The sequence below is a fragment of the Xenopus laevis genome, chromosome 1S, assembly GCF_017654675.1.
Source record: "Xenopus laevis strain J_2021 chromosome 1S, Xenopus_laevis_v10.1, whole genome shotgun sequence".
NCBI classification, from domain to species: domain Eukaryota; kingdom Metazoa; phylum Chordata; class Amphibia; order Anura; family Pipidae; genus Xenopus; species Xenopus laevis.
This window is the reverse complement of record NC_054372.1, coordinates 118,881,928-118,900,727: the sequence shown is the minus strand read 5'-3', so window position 1 is coordinate 118,900,727 and position 18,800 is coordinate 118,881,928. Positions and strand designations below refer to the sequence as shown.

At 38.4% G+C, this 18,800-nt stretch overlaps 1 protein-coding gene across 5 annotated transcripts in view; it reads left to right on the top strand.

The window, feature by feature from the left end:
- kank1.S (KN motif and ankyrin repeat domains 1 S homeolog) overlaps positions 1-18,800 on the top strand; it is a 98,247-nt gene that overhangs the window by 55,508 nt on the left and 23,939 nt on the right. For all 5 annotated transcript variants that reach the window (XM_018243827.2, XM_018243826.2, XM_041580141.1 and 2 more), the window contains one exon: positions 14,513-17,143. In XM_018243827.2, coding sequence (XP_018099316.1) covers positions 14,513-17,143 — 2,631 coding nt within the window. The remainder of the gene's footprint in view (positions 1-14,512; positions 17,144-18,800) is intronic.

The window sequence follows — 18,800 nt, the reverse complement described above, 5'->3', positions numbered from 1 at the left end:
ACCGTACATTATATTGTCATTCCTTTAAAACACTAATTTTTGGTGTTACTGTTCCTTTAACGTTGAGATAATCTTCATATGTTTGGACTCCAACCAAACTTTTTTAGTCCGTTGATTAATCTGATGTAAATTAAAAAATCCCTAGAACCCTTGCTTTTATCAAATACTGTATTTCTAAGGCATTTTTGCTGCTTAATACACAAGAAAAAGAACAAAAATTACATTCTATTTATCAGTTTTAAAACTATATTTTTTTAAATATGATCTTCAGTGTCCACCCGTTAGCTGTGTTGCTTTGCATGAAGACTGCGTGTAAGAAAATCAAGTTTGTTCTAAGCAATAACTCAGCAAACCTTTTCTTTGGCACATTCTTCTCTCAGATGCAAGGCAGTGCATATCACAAGATGATGATAAACAGATGGGTTGTACGGGTAGAAAGGTAAAAATAGTGTCTGAGGTTTTGCTTCTTTATAGCTTTTAGTCTCAAATGTATTTAGAATGTGCTATGCTTTTATTCCAAACTTAGTGGGCCTCATTAATTAATGCCTAGTTTATATATATATATATATATATATATATATATATATATATATATATATATATATATATATATATATATATATATATATATATATATATATATATATATATATATATATATATATATATATATATATATATATATATACTTTCTGCTGGCCTACAGGGCTCCCTTACACTCAACAGAGATGCAATCTGCCCTTCCCCCAGGGTGGCCTGCATCACAGATTGGAAAGCACTGACCTGGTATGAATCCTACACTGAGATGTTTTTTATTGGAACTGATATAATGTACACTAAATATTGCTCTGAAGTATTTGCATGTATTAAACTGAATCCCCCAAAGGTGATGTTCTGGTTAAACAAAATAATGTATAATCCTGTTGCATACAGACATATTTGTACAGAAAAGGACTCAGTATCACAGTTCTTGCCTCTAACAATTTATAGACAAACTGTCGTTTTGGAACTGTCAGGCTATGTTTGTTTATCATCACATGCATTTCTACATTTTAGAATGCAATTCAATAGCATTAATGCAAAGGATGGCAAAATTATCTTCATGCTAACAAATCCCATGTTCATTACTGAAAGTGCTACATACTGTACAGTGAGGTGAATATTGAAATGTAATATTATCTAATAGAATGCAAAGTTCTGGGGCAATGAAGCCTTAAAGAAAATAAATGCTTCAAGATGTGTAAGATGTTGAACATTGATTGATGTTAATGGAGAACTAAACAAATCTTGCATTTATTTGTTACCCTGTGCATTCCTTTCCATGGTGCTGAAGTGTAAAGGACAGACCATGTATTTTTTTCATATTCACCATGATAGTTTGCTTTCTGTCCTGTCTCCAGACTAACAAAATCTTATGGGGGTTATGTAAAGAAAAGTACTAAGTTTGCCCAGGGGCAGTAACCCATAGCAGCCAATCTGCAGGTAGCATTTACTGGTCACCTTTTATTACATATGTGGGTTTGTATAAAGAGATACTGGGTGCAACCTAGCATTCTTCAGTTATCTATAACTGGCACAGTTTTAGTGCATGTCAGAGAAAAAACAGAAAGCTACTAATTGGAACTTTAAGGCTTGTGGTATTTTGGCTAGCCTAAATCTGCTATAAATGTGAGTGACAGAGGTCCAGTTAAATAAAATGACTAATTGCAGTATTTGGCCACAGAGAAGCAATGTTTTGATACCTAGTGGCTTTTTATCAAAGGTCCCTGTATGGGAAGGGGGCGGGGGAGGAGGGACTATTCACTTCGGGCAACCCACATTTTTTTGTTTCTTTCATGAGAGTCCCAGTAGTGTCAAAATATGCTAATGCATAGGAGGTTAGAGCATGTGCAAGCCTTGCAATGCAGAGTCAAGGCCAAGAGTCAGGTGCAGGTAGTAAGAGCAAAGTTTGTATACAGGCTGAAGGTCAGTAAGCATGATAAGTCAGAATTGGTATTTGGCACCAAAAGCGACTTGAACTTATTCTTGGTTTTCTTGTTGAGTGAAACTTGACTGTTCAAGAAGTAAAGGGTGTGCTGATTTACCATATTTTTATGCATGTGTAAGGGACTTCAGTAGCTTTTGGTATCCCAACAGCCAAATGTACTGGGGAACACAAAAATGCTAATTACTTTGCATTTCAAATAGTAGACTACATTTACATTTACATTACTTCCTCTTATAATAGAAATAAGCTTTTTAAACATTAAGAGGATTACTTTTTTTATACTGCCATAGTCTTATTCTTTCTTTATTCTTCAGCCACATTGAAGTGAGCAAAATGTATAGGCTAGAAACCACGGCCTGGGCAGGAAATATTTTGCATGAAGTACAAGTTTGTTTTGCTTTCGCACTTCTCTGCTTACTTATATTTTTACATATAATTAGGTGACAGTACTAAGAAAAACAGCACCATCTGCTTCTGACTAGTGTATGGTTTTTTTTGTTGAATGTCAAGTCCAAGTCGAGCAGAATGAAGTTCTCAAATCTATCACTGTAAATATGCTGTGAAGGAATGTTCTGTGAACACAAGAAATTTCATCATATTTCACAGTCTGTTAAGAGTAAAATAAACGTGAGACAAGCACATCTTACAGAAAGAATATTTTAAAAAAATATAACATAGCATTATTTACTGTAATTTTATTTTTGTGCACATTTGTTACACCATCTAGAGGCTTGTAGACTGGCATTGGATATTTGCCAATTAGGGCATCATAGTATTATTTGCTTCCTGAAATTCACCCCAGGAATGCTGGGATATTTCCAATGTAGCTCTGGTGCCTTTCCCCTTCTGACATGTGCTTTTATTGAGTTTGTGAGATGTATGGCAACAACAGAGTTGTCAGCATCTATGATGTAAACTAAAGCATCTTGCAATTGTTAAACAATATATGTCTTTGTACATTTTTTCATGGGGCAACTCTGGTTCTTAGAGCTTATTGGTTATTTTTCTGCCAAGCAGCCCACAAATATATTTTAAGGCCCAATATCTACATGGCAGTACTTGTGAGTAAGACAACAGGCATATTCATTTAACTACATCTATAAAGAAATGAAATATACCAGAAAACTTAATGCATAGGGGCACATTTACTAAGCATCAAAAATTCGCCAGCGACGGCTTCACAGGCAGCGCAACACCTTGCCAGATGAAAATGCACTCAGACAACGCTAATTCACTAACATGCGAAGTTGCGTCAGGATTGCCGAACGCTGGCGAAGTTGCGCTAGCAATAATTCGGCAAGCAGAGCGAAGTTGCGCTAGCGTTGGCTAATTTGCTTATGGCGGGAAGTTAAAGTTGAATGGACGTATATGTTGCGGCAAATGCATTACATTACACAAGCCCAGGGAAGCTTAATAAAATAAAGTTGTTATAATGCCCTACACATGAGCCCAGTGTATAGTTTATGTGTAGTGTATTTGCCCCATAGTTTGTAAAGTGCATTTGATTTAGCCAAAGGTGTAATGGTGTTTATCTGAAATCTTGTAAAGAAAAAACAAATACAGTATATCTCTTTGCTGCTAGGCTTATACTCACTGAAGTTATCAAGCTTATTTCCTCTAAAGAAATTGCCCTGCTTGCACTAATAAATAGTTTGCTTTCTTCAAGGATTAATTAAACGATATTCTACTTATAATTAGATAGTTCAAGTTCAAAGAAATTCATAAAGATTTCCCTTGTTGCATTTCATGTTATCTCTTATTGTATTTTCAAATAACATACTAAATTAAATGGACACCATCAGCAAAACAAAAGGGCTTTATTTGTGCGAGCCCACCTTGTTTAACGTGGAATAAAATAATGGCTTGGGGTTTTTTGTTTTTAACGAGGCATTTTGAGAATTTGTCAATCAGCATTTGTGCTAAGGCAGAAAATCATACTATTTTTGTCTTATCTTTTATGCCAAAGACTTCAGCTATATTTTCAAACAGAACACCCCTGCTAGCTGCTAAGAAAAGGCTGATATTTACTACTGCAAGGACCCAGGCTTTCTCTTTTTACACTAAAGGGTTATTGCATGCAGAATATTTGCCTAAATTACAAATTGTTCCTCAAATATTTGACAGTGTACTAAGCGTAATCTGATTTGCATATTATTACTGGCTGTTGTTGAAATGGTGAGTCTTTGTTAAAAAATGTGTGGCCTCTAGCACACACACAATTGCATGTCAACATAGGTCTGTGTTAAGTTTAGTCAATGAATTTGCTGCATCCATAATTTGCACTATTGGAAAATGGAAAGATGTTGGATTGTGCCAGTAGAAACAGATATTTTGCCTGGTGTTCCTTGTGCTTTCACCAACTCTTTTACAAACACATTGACCTGTGTGTTCCCTGGGAGCTGTTCAGAGAAAGAGGAAGAATACCTCTAGGGCCTCAAAGTGGACTGTTGATTGTCTGTTTATAATCCTTCATGTGCCTGGTACCTAGAGGACTACTGATCTCAGTCTGGTTATCAGCTCCTAGGAGATTACACATAGAGGTAAAAATCACCAGTAGAACATAAAAATTGAATATGAAATAATTTTTCATGCTACGATTGCTCTATGCAAAGCAGCTTTATTTGTTACTTTTTATGGCTGTAACATGGCTGTAAAGTAATATAGGAAATATATTTAGCAATGCTCAAAATTCTTGTGGAAAAATAATGATGCGGAACTACTTTCCGGCTGGTACAATATAGTTACTTGATGTTATTGCGAAACTGTTACTTTGCAAAATCATGTAGCAAGAAAGTATGTATCATTCTGACTGACACGTGTTTCTAAGTTCCTGAGCCAAATGTATCCAGTTATATTTATTATTGCATGGCTTCCCATTTTGTTAGTAAATTTTTTCTGAAAGAAGCTATTTTGTCACCATGATATCATATAGGCACATTTCTGGAATGTTTTTAATTCATATAGGACTACATCAATAACTAATGCTTCTCCAAAGGCCCTTATTATAATCAGGTCAGTCCATTTGGACCACCATGTAGGGGGGATCCAGTTAGAGCAGATCTGACTGTTTATGCTGAGCTTTTTCTCTCTGGCTTTTATGCTTCTGTCACATGCAACTTGCTCTTGCCAATATTTCCCTTGTGGTTGCTTCCTAATCAAGTTAATGGGAATCACTATGTGTACAACAGGAAGTAATTACCACCCAAAAACCAACCAGAGAACATGTTGTAGAGGGAATTTCCTGTTCTGTTGCAGCGCCTGCAGCACTTTTTGCACTGATGTTGAGCTAGAAATGAATGATTTATACATGCAACAGTTAACAAATGAATTATACGCAGGTTTGTTTTGTTAATGATTTTTACATTCACATTTCAGTGCCTCGTGAAGGTTTTTTTTGTTAAAAAAAATCAGATATCTGTACTACAGGTGACTGCAAACTATAATGAAAGTACAAGATAAAAGATATGCTGCCTCTGTAAATATTTGAGCCAGGAATCCAGTTCCAGGTTACAGCTTGCTTTCCTCACGAAAACTAAAGCCTGACACGTACCAAACTTGAGTGCAGCAGCAGATGTTTAATAGAAGCAGCTGGAAGCCTAAGCGTGCGTATTCGCTAAATCGTAACATGCAATCCACTATAAGCCTCTTGCAAGTGTATTTTAAAGGGGAACGCCACAAAAACATAACTTAAGCTTTTAAGCTTTCCAAGTAACTTTGCAATATACATCAATTAAAAAATATGCAGACTTTTAATGATTTTTAATGGTTTCTGACAGTTCCCTAAGCCTAGCCCGCCTGTTCTCCTGCTGATTACTTTGCTGAGCTGGCTGACTACTGTTACTTTGTATCAGCAGCCAGCTGTCCTCAGCCTGTATCCTCCAAACCCTGCAATTCCCTGCACACATGATCTAAATAAGAGACAGAACACAGTGAAATGCATTGTGGGTTATGTAGTTCCTGCATGCTGTCTGTAAGCTGTGGAGAAGTTGTTACAGTTTGTAACATCAGTGTTTAGTCCCTTATTCCCTGTCAGAATTTTGAATGATGCAGAAAAAGAAGTGTTAAACAGCTGGATTTCAGCTTAGAGAATGGCATTTATTCATACTTTTTGAAGAAACCGGTAACTGTGATGGGTATAGTAGGGGTTTCTGTGTTATATCTTGTGAGGCCTTGTAGAGAATGAGAGAGATTTTTGGACCATGAAGAGAACCTCCATGGCACAAAAAAGAATGTGTATTTGAATGCAATTAGAAGTAAGGAATATATAATATGTGAATTACAAGAAGCTAGAATAAAGTGCAAGGGCACTCTAAGCAGATTGTCCACTTTCCTCCACAAGCTTTTTTTCTGGAGACAAAGAATTTTTAAACTCATTGGCCATAGCTCCATACATATACAGTATGAATGCATGCATTTTTACACTGATCTCCGCTTCACTTAGCCCCACTCAGGCCAACAGCAGGCTTGTCAATGGAGCTATGGGGTGTTCGTTTAAGAGTGGCTTGGGCCTTTGATTTTAAACAAAGCTAAACATTCAATCACTTTACAATAAGCCAAATGTTCATTCAGTGAAATGTTTTAGACGCAGGCCCAGATTTGTGGAGAGGGCAATGCAAGCTGTTCTGCAAAATGAGCAAACTATCAAACCCAAATTATTATATTTAAAACGAACTGCATAGTTATTTTAATCAAAACCACATAATGTCTACGCAAGAAAAAAGGTGTAGCGAAAGCTTAAAGGGGAACTCTGGCTTCCAAACAAAAATTTGATAAAGAGGGTAGGGCTAGCCTTAAAATGGAGGAAAAGTTTATTCCAGAAAATCATCTAAAGCAGTGTAAAACTGGGATGCCAAGGGCCCACCAGAAAACCCTAGACTGTGGGCCCACTTTCCAAACTATTATTCTTCCACTCCTCACTCAACCACTTTATTCTCCTAGACTTTTATCTCTACATATTATACTCAATTCTTCTATTATTATGCCTCTTAAAGAAATAGGGAATGACCATGAAATAGGCCAAATGGTTAGAAGCAAGAGGCCCACTGACACTTGGGCCAGTCCGACTAAAAGCCAAATTCATAAACCTCACTTGAACTATGACCCAGCATGTGTCTGATTTTTAGGTTGTTTTCAATGTGTGCAGTTATGTGCTCCATCTGCGTCTGGAATAGATTAAAAGCATGAATGTGTACTAACCATCAACGTGGCAGCGATTTTACAGTGTCGTTTTGTTCCTCATCTGATCTCAAAACACATTGATGCAGAATTTATACCTGCTACCTATTGGTCAGTTTAATAATGTACAAAGTACTGTAACCTTTTAAGTATCATGAAACCTAGAATAAGTATTGATGAACATGCTTACCACTCGTGCTGAAAGCAGAAGAGCTATACAGGTATGGGACCTTTTATCCAAAATGCTCTGAGTCTGAGGATAATGGAGCTTATTGTAATTTGGATCTTACATCTACAAAATCATGTAAACATAAATAAACCCAGTAGGCTGGTTTTGCTTCCAATAAGAACTAATTATATCTTAGTTGGGATCAAGTACTAGCTACTGTTTTATTATTACAGAGACAAAGAAAAATTTTTTTTTGAAACATGGATTATTTGGATAAAATGGAGTCAGCCTTTCCGTATTTCGGAGCTTTCTGGCTACTGGGTTTCCGGATAATGGATCACATACCTACTAAATAGAAGTGATGTGTGGGACCCAATACCTGCGGGTTTTGGGACCACCTCGCTGTGCCGTTTGCGTGGCAGGTTCATCTTTTTTGCATGCTCTCCCTGCCCACGACCTTACACTGCTAGCTTCCGGTTTTATAGGCACGTGCCTGCCCCGTCCCTTTTGTCATGTCATGCAGGTCTATAAGTGTTAGTTGAAAGTCGGGTGCGGCACATCACTACTAAAAGCTCTTCACACGGGCGGTTTTTCCTGCACTCCCCTGCATTGCGATTTATTCCGTTCAACCGCAGGGGAGTGCAGGATTAGACAAACTCGATTATTGTGAAGGGGGCTGTACTCACACAGACGCATGTAAGCGCAAAACACAGGTGGGTGCATTTCACCTGCGTTCGGCACATACATGCGTCTGTGAGTACAGCCCCCTTCACAATAATTGAGTTTTTCTACTCCTGCACTCCCCTGCGGTTGAACGGAAGAAAGCGCAACGCAGGGGAGCGCAGGAGAAACTGCCTGTGTGTAAAAGCCCTAAGAAGGTGATTATGTTATTTGCATATCTTGCTTTAGATGTAAAGTTAAATCAACACGTCAGCTGTAATGTGTTCTCATTGCAGTGAATGAGGATTGCTTGAAAAGGCAGGCATATACTTTTTTTTTGTCGATTATGTATGAGATTTCTTTGTTGAAGACACACGTCATTTTCAGGTAATTAATTATATGAAGAATGTATATTAGCAGAGAGGCATCATTTAAAGGAAGCTGACTCTGTGACTGATGGGGGAACCCTTAATGCATAGGGAGGCACAATTAGACACCAACTGATAAGCACTTCCAGTATATGTCTATAAAAATATCAGAGTTTCAAAGTTAGGGGGCTCTAAAATAACTTTGATGTGGGGCTCTGTAACTTCTTACTCTTTTAGTCAGTGATTTCATCTCATTCATTTCCCATCGCAGCGGGAGCATTTTGAGACATTGATATCCAAAAATGTTTTAAAAATTCACAGTTTCACCATAAATTAGTTTCACATTAAAATATTTTTTTAGTATTTCAAGCAGTTTGTCTTAATTTTTGCTTTCTGTGGTTTTTGAAGTACAGGTAAGGGATCCATTATACAGAAACCCATTATCCAGAAAGCTCTGGTTTATGTAAAGACCGTCTCCCATAGATTACATTTTGTCCAACTATTACAAATGTTTATAAATGATTTCCATGTTCTCTGTAATAATAAAACAGTACCTTATACTTTATATATAATATAAACTTATGATATAATTAATCCTTATTGGAAGCAAAACCAGCCTATTGGGTTTATTTAATATTTACATGTTTTTCTAGTAGAGTTAAGGTATGAAGATCCAAAAACATTCCTTAGGCTAGCACAGTCTATAACGTCTATATTCCTCTTTAACGTCTAATAATTTGAATTCTTGCAGCAGCGATTGTTGGTTCTTGAGCTGTAATGTGCAAGTGAGTTTTCCTGGGAGGAGTTGTTTATCTCAGCAGATAGTTTGCAATCTCTAAAATACACAATTTCTTTAGGAAATATTCTGAGTCAGGCAGAGAAATGGGTGCATGTAAAGGAAGTAACATATAGGGATGAATTCATCTCCGAGACCCTTGGCTGCAAAGAATAAAATGTTCCAAAAAAATTGCTGCAGAGACAGAAAAAAGACTTGTCCTCTTTAAATTGTAGTTAATGTAAAAGCAGGGCAAGATACTGTAGCTGTTTCTGGGTATGAATGGGGCACTGTTTCTTAGCACAGTACTTCCAGTGTTGGTAGAGAGCATACACCAAGTGCCTTGTAGAGCACAAACAAGGGAATGCACAAAGAAATGTATACATATAGCAAAAGAAAAGGGATTTCTGGAACTTGTGTTGCCTCAATTTTTGTACGGGCATGACATGCTGCAAGGTTAAGTAAACTTGAATCTCTATACATGTATATCCTTATTTTTGGATAGTAGTATTTTAGCACTCTTACATCCAATTTAGGATTGAGTGTTTTCTATTTTATCTGTGCTTTTTCAGTCCCACCTCCATGTTCTTGTAGATGTTTAAATTAACAATATACATATCAGTCAAGGGCCTAATGCTGGCCATACACTCTCAGATCCTCTTGTTTGGTGTTTAGCCACATACTCAGTGGGTCAAATCAGAAAGTGCAGATTGTTTGTTTCCTTGGCCAATAATCAGATAAGACTCCATCAACAGTCAATACTGTCCTCTCCTGATGACATTTTCTAACCTAGATTATAGCTCAGGAATCAGTTGGGAATATCATTCAGGAAATCCTCATGCACAGTCCAATATCCTACTTACTCGGTCTTGCAGGGGCAGGTTTTAATTGCCCTTTTGTGAACTTTATTGATTGAAATAGTTCAAAGATGTAAATTTCACACTTTGATAACCAATTTGGTGACCATGTTCCCTTTTATCATTGTGTTATTGTTATTCTAAATTTCATGGCTTTCTTTGATATATTATATTCAGCTAAATATTGCAGGCATGTATAAAAGAAGGTCCATAATGTGTATGAAAGACAGATGTCTGCTTTGCACTTCCAGTTGCTCTCAGTGACAGTTCTGTATGTGGTGTTGGAGGGGTGTGTAAAAAGTGCATATGTGCCAGATAATCCCTATAAAGTAGGCTTAAGAAAAATATATTGTACACCCGTGCATTAGGCATTTTTCCTAATCCTTGGAAGTAATATGTTGCCATGTATAGATGTTTATGTGACTCATGCTGTGGGATATGATGCTGGACTTTCCAGTCAAAAGGTTTGTGCATAGATCCATGTGAGGGTCTCCGTGTCATATTATAGGTGATGAAAATGTGTCCTCGTAACTGTAACAGCAAATGCATCCATCCATCCATACATTAAAGCAATAAGCCTGTATGTTACCTGTGTTATTTCTCATTGATGTTAATACAGAGTGCTTTGACACAACAACCTTATTTACACTATGTGGACTTAGAGCTAGGCACAAAAATGACATGAATTATACATGGGATATAGAAAGCGAATGTGCTTTTTCCGTTCAGCGCCAATTAGCTGTATTCCACCGATTACATGTGGATTTTGCTCATTACCAAGTGCTACAAAGCACATTAACCAGGCCTTTTATCAGGTGCAAAGTCCAGAGTTCCCTCTGCACACAGCTCCCATGCACACTGTTTTTCCAGTGTAAGAGTAGGCTCACATTTGCAACATTTGTAAACCGTTCAAAATTTGAATTTGTGTGGCTGGAAAAGGTAACAATAACCCTGAAATTCCATGAAAATTTGCTGCATTTCACGAAAAATCATGTCTGATTGCTTCATTATTTTGTGTTTTTTTTCTGCATTGGTTAAAAAGTGTTCTGTGATGTGATATGGGGGGATGGTACATTCATTGTATATGCTCTGTCTCTTGTGGGTACAACAATTTTGGTATGGACCTCCTCCTGGTCTAATATTAAAACATTAGTAGTTTCTTAATTGTAAACCCTTTATCCAACTATATCCTTCAGTTCCTTAATAAATAGTTAAGCATGCATGACTCAGGCTTCAGTTTCTTTTCAAGGGATTCAAAATTCTAATTCCATAGGGAACCTTTAGTACAGTTCCAGGGATATGGTGTGGTTGAAATGACTGCACCCCCTGTACCTAATGCCTCTTTTTCATTAGGGCCAAATGTGTGTATGTGTTTATGTGATTTTACTTTAAAGGAGAACTAAAGCTTAACTAAAGAAGTAGGGTAGAGATGTACATTATGTTTTGAGCTTCTATACCAGCCCAAGGCAACCACAGCAGGGAAGATCTGTGCCTCCAAAAATGCCCCAGTAGCTCCCCATCTTATTTTCTGCTGATTCACTGCACATACTCTGTGCTGCTGTCACTTACTGATCTTAGGGACCCACTCATAATAGCAGTACACATAGAATATAAATGTCACTGTACAAGGCTGATAAGTAATTAATATAGATAATTGCTACATGGCAGCACAGAAACTAGTGCAACTAGCATCTGAATTTAATAATCAGCACTGTAGCATCATCTTCTATTACAGGCCAACCTCATTTTCTGCTTGATAATTTGTGACAACCCCTAAGATTAGCTTCTCAACAGCAGCTCAGAGGCCACTCACAGACACTTTCCAAGATGTTGACCCCCTGTGACAAGTCCTGGATCATTTCTACTATTGAGAAGCTGAATCTTTAGGCTGGTACAATAAGTACAGTATATCAAATGTGGCATTTTTAGCCACATTGATTTTTAGGGTTTAGTTCTCCTTTAAAGGTGGTGGTATAAACAGCATTTTAATCCAGGATCTTCTCAGAGAAAGATGCTGAGATTAAAATGCCTGGAACCACAAGCAGCCACTTCCCATTAGTTCATGAGTTCTATAATAAGGGGAGCACCTAACTGGAGGGAAGTATATCATATTAGGTATATGTAGCTATTCACTCTCTAATTATTGTTGAAATGCAATTGTGAAAATTTCCTGACAGAAGGGCCCTTCTTAATTTGTTTAGTTGAGGGTTTGTGGTGTACTGCACCTTTAAGAGCTTGGAGGTGGCTGCTCTCTGTGTATATTAAGTGACTGCGTGCTGAACAGCTGAGGCTTTCAAAGGGTTGGTGTTGGGCGTTTGTCCGGTAGGAATCACTGGTTAAAGGCTGACCTATGAACATGTCAGCTCAGCCTTGCTAAGTTTACACTAATGTGGGATTTTTTCCTTATGCGGCAAAGGAAGAAAAAAAAAAGTTTGGGGAGGTTTTAGGCTGTTGTAGTACGAGAGCAGGAACAGCCCCAGCAGCATGAACACACGGGTCCCATCGTTCTGCTGGCAACTCTGCACATTTAACCTGCAAGTAAGTCCCTCGGCTCATTGCACTTCTTTATTCTGCTTGTCCTGAGGTCACTTAGCTTCTTAGCGCTGTCCATTTTCTGTGCCGCTGTGCTGTCTGTCAGGCAAGTTATGGGCCACTTGTTGCCAGCTTGTTTGTGAGTGCAGCATTGGGCTGCCTGACATCAGACTGTGCCTGCCTTCTATTTGTGCTCAGACTGGAGCTCTTTCAGCTGTGGAATTTCAGAGCGAGCAGAGAACAGGTTTGGCAGCATATTTTTAGTTGTGTGTATGTGTCATGGTGGTTTGGAAATATCAGCCACGGGAAAGGCATAATTCTTCGCACAGAAGGATCCAGTTTGGTCCAGGAAAGCTGTACAAGTTTTTACTTTGGAACAAGTTGAGACAAAAGGTAAAGCGTTTAGTTAAGTGGTGATGGTGGGGGGTGGGATGGATGGTTATTGCTCACATTCAATATGGCTCATACGGGGCTTCACAGCGCGTCCGTCACCTGACTGTTTGCATGTCATGTCAGGTGTTGTTTAGTGAGAGGAGTGGTCCAAACATATACTTCATTCAGGCTGCAGCCACTGGCCTTACATTAAAGATACCCTGCCACCATTGCTTTCAATTAGGGTCTCAGTAAGTGAGTCCGTTCCTAAGTTACATGTGACTTTGTTCTTATCCGTGAATTGTTTGCATTCTTGTTGGCAACTACAGCTCCAGGTAAATCATTGTGAGTGTTTTTATTTAATACTCTCTGGCCATCCTAAATACTACTTTACTTTACTGAATATGCAGGGTACATACCTTTTATAATAATGGTGTATTTGTTTAAATAGTTCTGTGAGATGTATAGCTTTACAAGTGCATACATGTAATATACAGGGGATTTTTGGCAATGCAGAGATATATATGTAGAGAACTCGGCACGCCAGCAGGTTTGTTCAATAACATGGCAATGTTTGTTTGTGTCTAGTAACTTTAAGATTACAACACATGTTTAGCTCATGCTAGTGCAAAATGTCATAATAAAAAGCTGATTGGTTGCTATGGATCAAATATATAACTGCAACCTTAAAATAAAACCTTTGCTAAATACACACTTCAACTAGATCCATGTTTTTTAAATAAAGATGCCTATTTTAATGCCCCTGTGGAGTTGTTTCCTTTGCCTGCTAAAGCTGGCCATAGACGCAAAGATCCGATCGTATAAATCATCGTACGATCGGACTTTCCCCGACCTGCCACTAACCATTCCGATCAAATAAAGTACAAAAGAACAGATCAGCCAATGTTCTGCCCCTGACAGCAATCGTAAGAAAGTTATGTCCGACCAAAGCTAGTGACAGTCTCCCTCTGAAAATGATACGATTGGCAATACATGCAGAGACATTACCCGCAGCCGACAGAAATCTTTTAACCCTGTCCGATCGACCAAACGACTGATCTCCGCCGTACGAAAAAGAATCCTTGATTCGTACGATCAGATATTTGCGTCTATGGCCAGATTAAGCTTTATTTATCTCAGTCACTGTAATGATTCATCCTAAAGGGCTCATGGAACAGGGTTCATAGTGGATCCCTTCCCTTTGTCATTAGTTAATACTGGGTCCCGGGTTCTGTAGAGCTTCCCATTCATCTACAGAAAATAGCATTATTTTGATTGTTACTTGGGGTATCAAAGCATCTCATGTACTATTGCCATAAGGGCAGAAAATCCTAGCGGTAAGAAATGATTTTCAGAGAGCATCTAGACCACTGTGGACTGGTCCATACCGATATACTGAACTTAATACAGTGTGTTCTGGCACAAACTTTATTTTGCAAACATACTGTACCCTTAATTTGATGCTACTATAAAACAATATATAAAACAAAATGCATTACTTTTATCTGACTGTGGATGGAGTTAGCATTTGTCTGATTATATAATGTACTGTATATATGATTTTTTTAACCTGAGAAGTTCTACATCTGACACTTTTTTTTTCTTGCCTTTTTATAGACAACCAGGAGACTGGTGAAAATGACAAAGGTGGTAATGCTCCTTATTTTGTGGAAACCCCCTATGGCTACCAGTTAGATTTGGATTTTCTTAAATATGTGGAGGACATACAAAAAGGGAACACTATCAAGAAAGTCTCTCTTCTGAAAAAGCGTAAGCTGGTTCCAAACTTTGCAGAGGGTAGGAATCCTCCCAGCCAAGAAGCTGGGTGGCCCTCAACAGACTCTCTCTCTTCTTCCAACAGTGATGACAATAAGCATTCTCCTTCATTTTTAACTCGGAGACATACTGTTTCTAACACTGCCAGACCATCGTCTCAAGAAGCTTCTCCAAGTTGTCTGACTGTGCCTGAGAATAAGCCATTGCCACCGCCTTCTCCCCAGATAACCCAGCACAATTTTCATGTTACAGAAACTTTAATGGAAACTCGAAGAAGGCTAGAGCAGGAAAAAATCATCATGCAGGTTGCTTCTTCCTACAATGATATACGTAGGCCAAGGCTCGCTAGTTTTGGTGGCATGGGTTCTACTGGCTCACTGTCATCTCTTACAGGAACTACAGGTCACAACCCATCAGCACAACAGCTTCAGAATGGACACCAAGCCAATGGAGATTACAGTGCCATTACATTTGCCTCATCTTTAGGAAGCTCCATACGACACAGCCCACTAAGTTCTGGTGTCTCTACCCCCGTGACCAATGTTAGCCCCATGCATCTCCATCACATCAGAGAACAGATGGCTATTGCACTAAAGCGTTTAAAAGTACTTGAAGAACAGGTTAAAACGATCCCCATACTGCAGGTTAAGATTTCAGTATTACAGGAAGAAAAAAGGCAGCTGGTGACAGAGATCAAAAGCCAGAAGCTAAGCAACCAAAAAGACACTGCAGGTTTCCGGAAGAGATCTTACAGTGCAGGAAACGCTGCCTGTTTTGAACCACCGTCTAGGGTCAGGTCTTCTGGGGAGTTACATATAGACTCTGATGATGAAATGGAAACGCCAGAGCAGAATTCTCAGACACTTAAAGAGTTTAGGCAGCTGACAGCTGAAATGCAAGCTCTGGAAAAGAAAATACATGACAGTAACTTAGAGACCTACTGCCCTGGCACTCCGCCAAGAGATAAAAAAACAAAAGAAAAATGCAGCAGGTCTGTTGCTGTTGGTGCTGATGAAAATATGAACGACATATTAATATATTATAAATCTGTGAAATCCAGTCAGGATGCCTCTGTGGGAACAGAAGTACTAGTGAAAAACCTTGGGGTAGGAGTAACAGAGGAAATGCTTGGTGTGACTTCAGAAGCTGAAAGAGAATTTGAGCTCCAGCAACAAACAATTGAAGCACTTAAGGATAAAATCTATCATTTAGAATCAGACTTAAGAGAAACAACATATGCCATGGAAATGACCAAACTAAAGCTGGAGATAAAAGCAGCAGGGTCGCGGAAAAATGCAGACAAAGCAATATCGGCTCAACCCCAAATGATCAGCAGGACCACAGAAGCTTTTGTAGAAATGAAAGACCAAGGTATTGGAAATCATGTTGATGTAATAGATGCTTGTGTTGGTAACAGCTTACAAACTGCTAATGTTGGTGTTTTATGTAGTCCTATTGTTCAAAATGCAGCTGCAGGCTCCAACCTGCCAATGAATAACTGGATTGTGAAAAAGAAAGTAGAAATGTGTGACACTGGAACAGGGAGGGATCTTGACTTTTGTGACAAGTGTGTCGGCACTGACCAGGTGCTATTTGAAGTTGTTGTTAATATAAAGGAGCCTTTAGATCAGCAGGACAGAAAAGCAAATCTCAAGGAAGTAAGATCCGTAGGATGTGGAGATAGTTCAGTAGATGTTATAATTAAGCCTGTGATAGAAAGTTTGTCATGTGGGGTAAACACAGAACTTGTGAACAAAGTAGATTCTGCAGTGACCGCATCACCTTGTACAGCAAGCCAACAAACCAACACTGAAATGGACACGGCAACTCAGTATACAAACACAGATACACTGTTCTTTGTTGATGCAAGCACAAACACTACATTGAGCACTTACAGTAAGCAAACCAACACAGAGACCGTGGAGATGCGATCTGTGGCCATAGGCGATGGCAAAGTGAAGGAAGTGAATTCTTTACCAAAGACTCGGTCCATTGGAGTAAACACTTCAGATACAGATTTTGAAATTTCATCCTCCACACCCAAGACCAAAGACATTGGGGTAGGACATATCAATATCATGGACAATTTTTTGGTAGGTATGAAATTGAGAAGCATAGCTTGTGGACCCAGTGAGGCACTTCCACTTGGCACAAGGACCATAACTGTAGGAAATAAACCTTTCCAGGAGCAGGATTGTATGTCTGTCATGAACAAGGAATCCACACCTGACTCTCCTGCAGTAATTGATCATTATATTGAACAAGTGCAGAAGTTGCTTCAGGAGCAGCAGATGCTTCTTGCTGAAAACTACACTGAACTGGCAGAAACCTTTGGAGAACCTTATTCTCAAATTGGCTCCCTCAACTCTCAACTCCTCAGCACCCTATCTTCCTTCAACTCTGTGATAAAGTATGGCAGCAGCGAAGAACTGTGCATCAAGAGACTCTCTGCTGAGATAGACCCCTCTGCAGGTAGGACTATGTTTTCTATAACTCATAGAATGAAATGCATGCCATTTTGTGTTGAAGTTACTACTGTTTCCTCTCTTTTATTATTTATTCAGCATATATGTGTCAATTTTGTTTTCTTTAGAAAAGGTTTCATGAACATTGCTAAGTTCAAAATGCGTGTTTAATAAAATCCCATGATAACTTGATGTTGTTTTATTTTGTTTTTATAGGCAGTAAACCATTATTTGAATAACCTCTCTCTTCTGTAAAAATCTAGCTTAGACATGGAATTTCTTTGGGTATTACTGAAGAGAATGTCACAACATTCATAATGTAAGATGTTTTTAAGGATGTTAGAGGGAATGTTGGGAAGAAACACACATGTGCCACATTTGATGGTTGTATAGTATAACTATGAACTAAGGCTACAGGTATGAGACATGTTCCCTAGAATGCTTGGGACCTGGGATAACCTCTGGATAACAGATCTTTCTGTAATTTGGATCTTCATACCTTAAGGGCAGAAACACATGGGCAGATTCAGGGAGATAAGTCACCTGGCAACAAATCTCCTCTTCTTCATACCTTCCCACCAACTAGAATGAAAATCACCGGTGGGATGGCACTCGGAGCGCTTCGGTGGAAACTTCGTGCGACTTGGGAAAACGATGTTTGGGGAGATTAGTCGCACCGAAGAAGACGAGATTTGTCGCCGGGCGACTTATCTCCCCCAATCTACCCATGTGTCTCTGTCCTAAGGTGACTAGAAAACATGTAAACATTAAATAAACCCTATAGGCTGGCTTTGTTTCCAATAAGGATTAATTATATCTTGGATCAAGTACACGGTCCTGTTATATTATACAGAGAAAAAGAGAAATAATTTTTAAAATTTTTTAATTATTTGGATAAAATAGAGCGGGGGTGCCCAAAAGGTAGCTCGAGATCTACGAGTAGACCTTTAACTGGTGATCAGTAGATCAAGACACTTACAACAAACAGCTCATCTAAATGACCCTCCTATTTCATTCTTTTCATTCAGATATTTTTTATGTTTATGTTATATAAGAAATAGATCTTTGTTAAATATAGCAGTATAAATTCTCTCTTAAATCAATATAATATTTAAGTAATATTTTCCATGGAGAAGAATGCTAACAATGGTTTAATGGATGTAGATCATAGTGGGACAACATCACTAAAATTAGACCTCGCATTAGTAAAGTAGGGGCTCTCCTGAAATAGAGAAATAGAGACAACCTTTCCATTTCTGGATAATGGGTTTCTGGATAACCGATCCCATACTTGTACAAAGTAGTGCCAATGTGAAGTCCCCCCTTATTGCAAGCATAGCACTACTACATTTACATTACATTATCACTGCATAAATGAGTCTCACCACTCGGCCCATGTCTCATGTCTGTTTCTGCACAGTAATACTAATTGCTAGAGCATGGAAGATCGCTGACCTAACCTGACATATCTCAGATAATCAGCCAAGTTAATAACAATGTAGACTTGTATTCTGTGGAACAGCCTCCATATACTAAAAAGGATACCCTGGAATCAGAATAAAAACTGAATACGTTTTTCTCCTTTTGTTCTTTTAAAATGTAAATAAACATATTCCAGGACATGGCTGTAATTATAAAATAGCACCTTGTACTTTAGGATAACT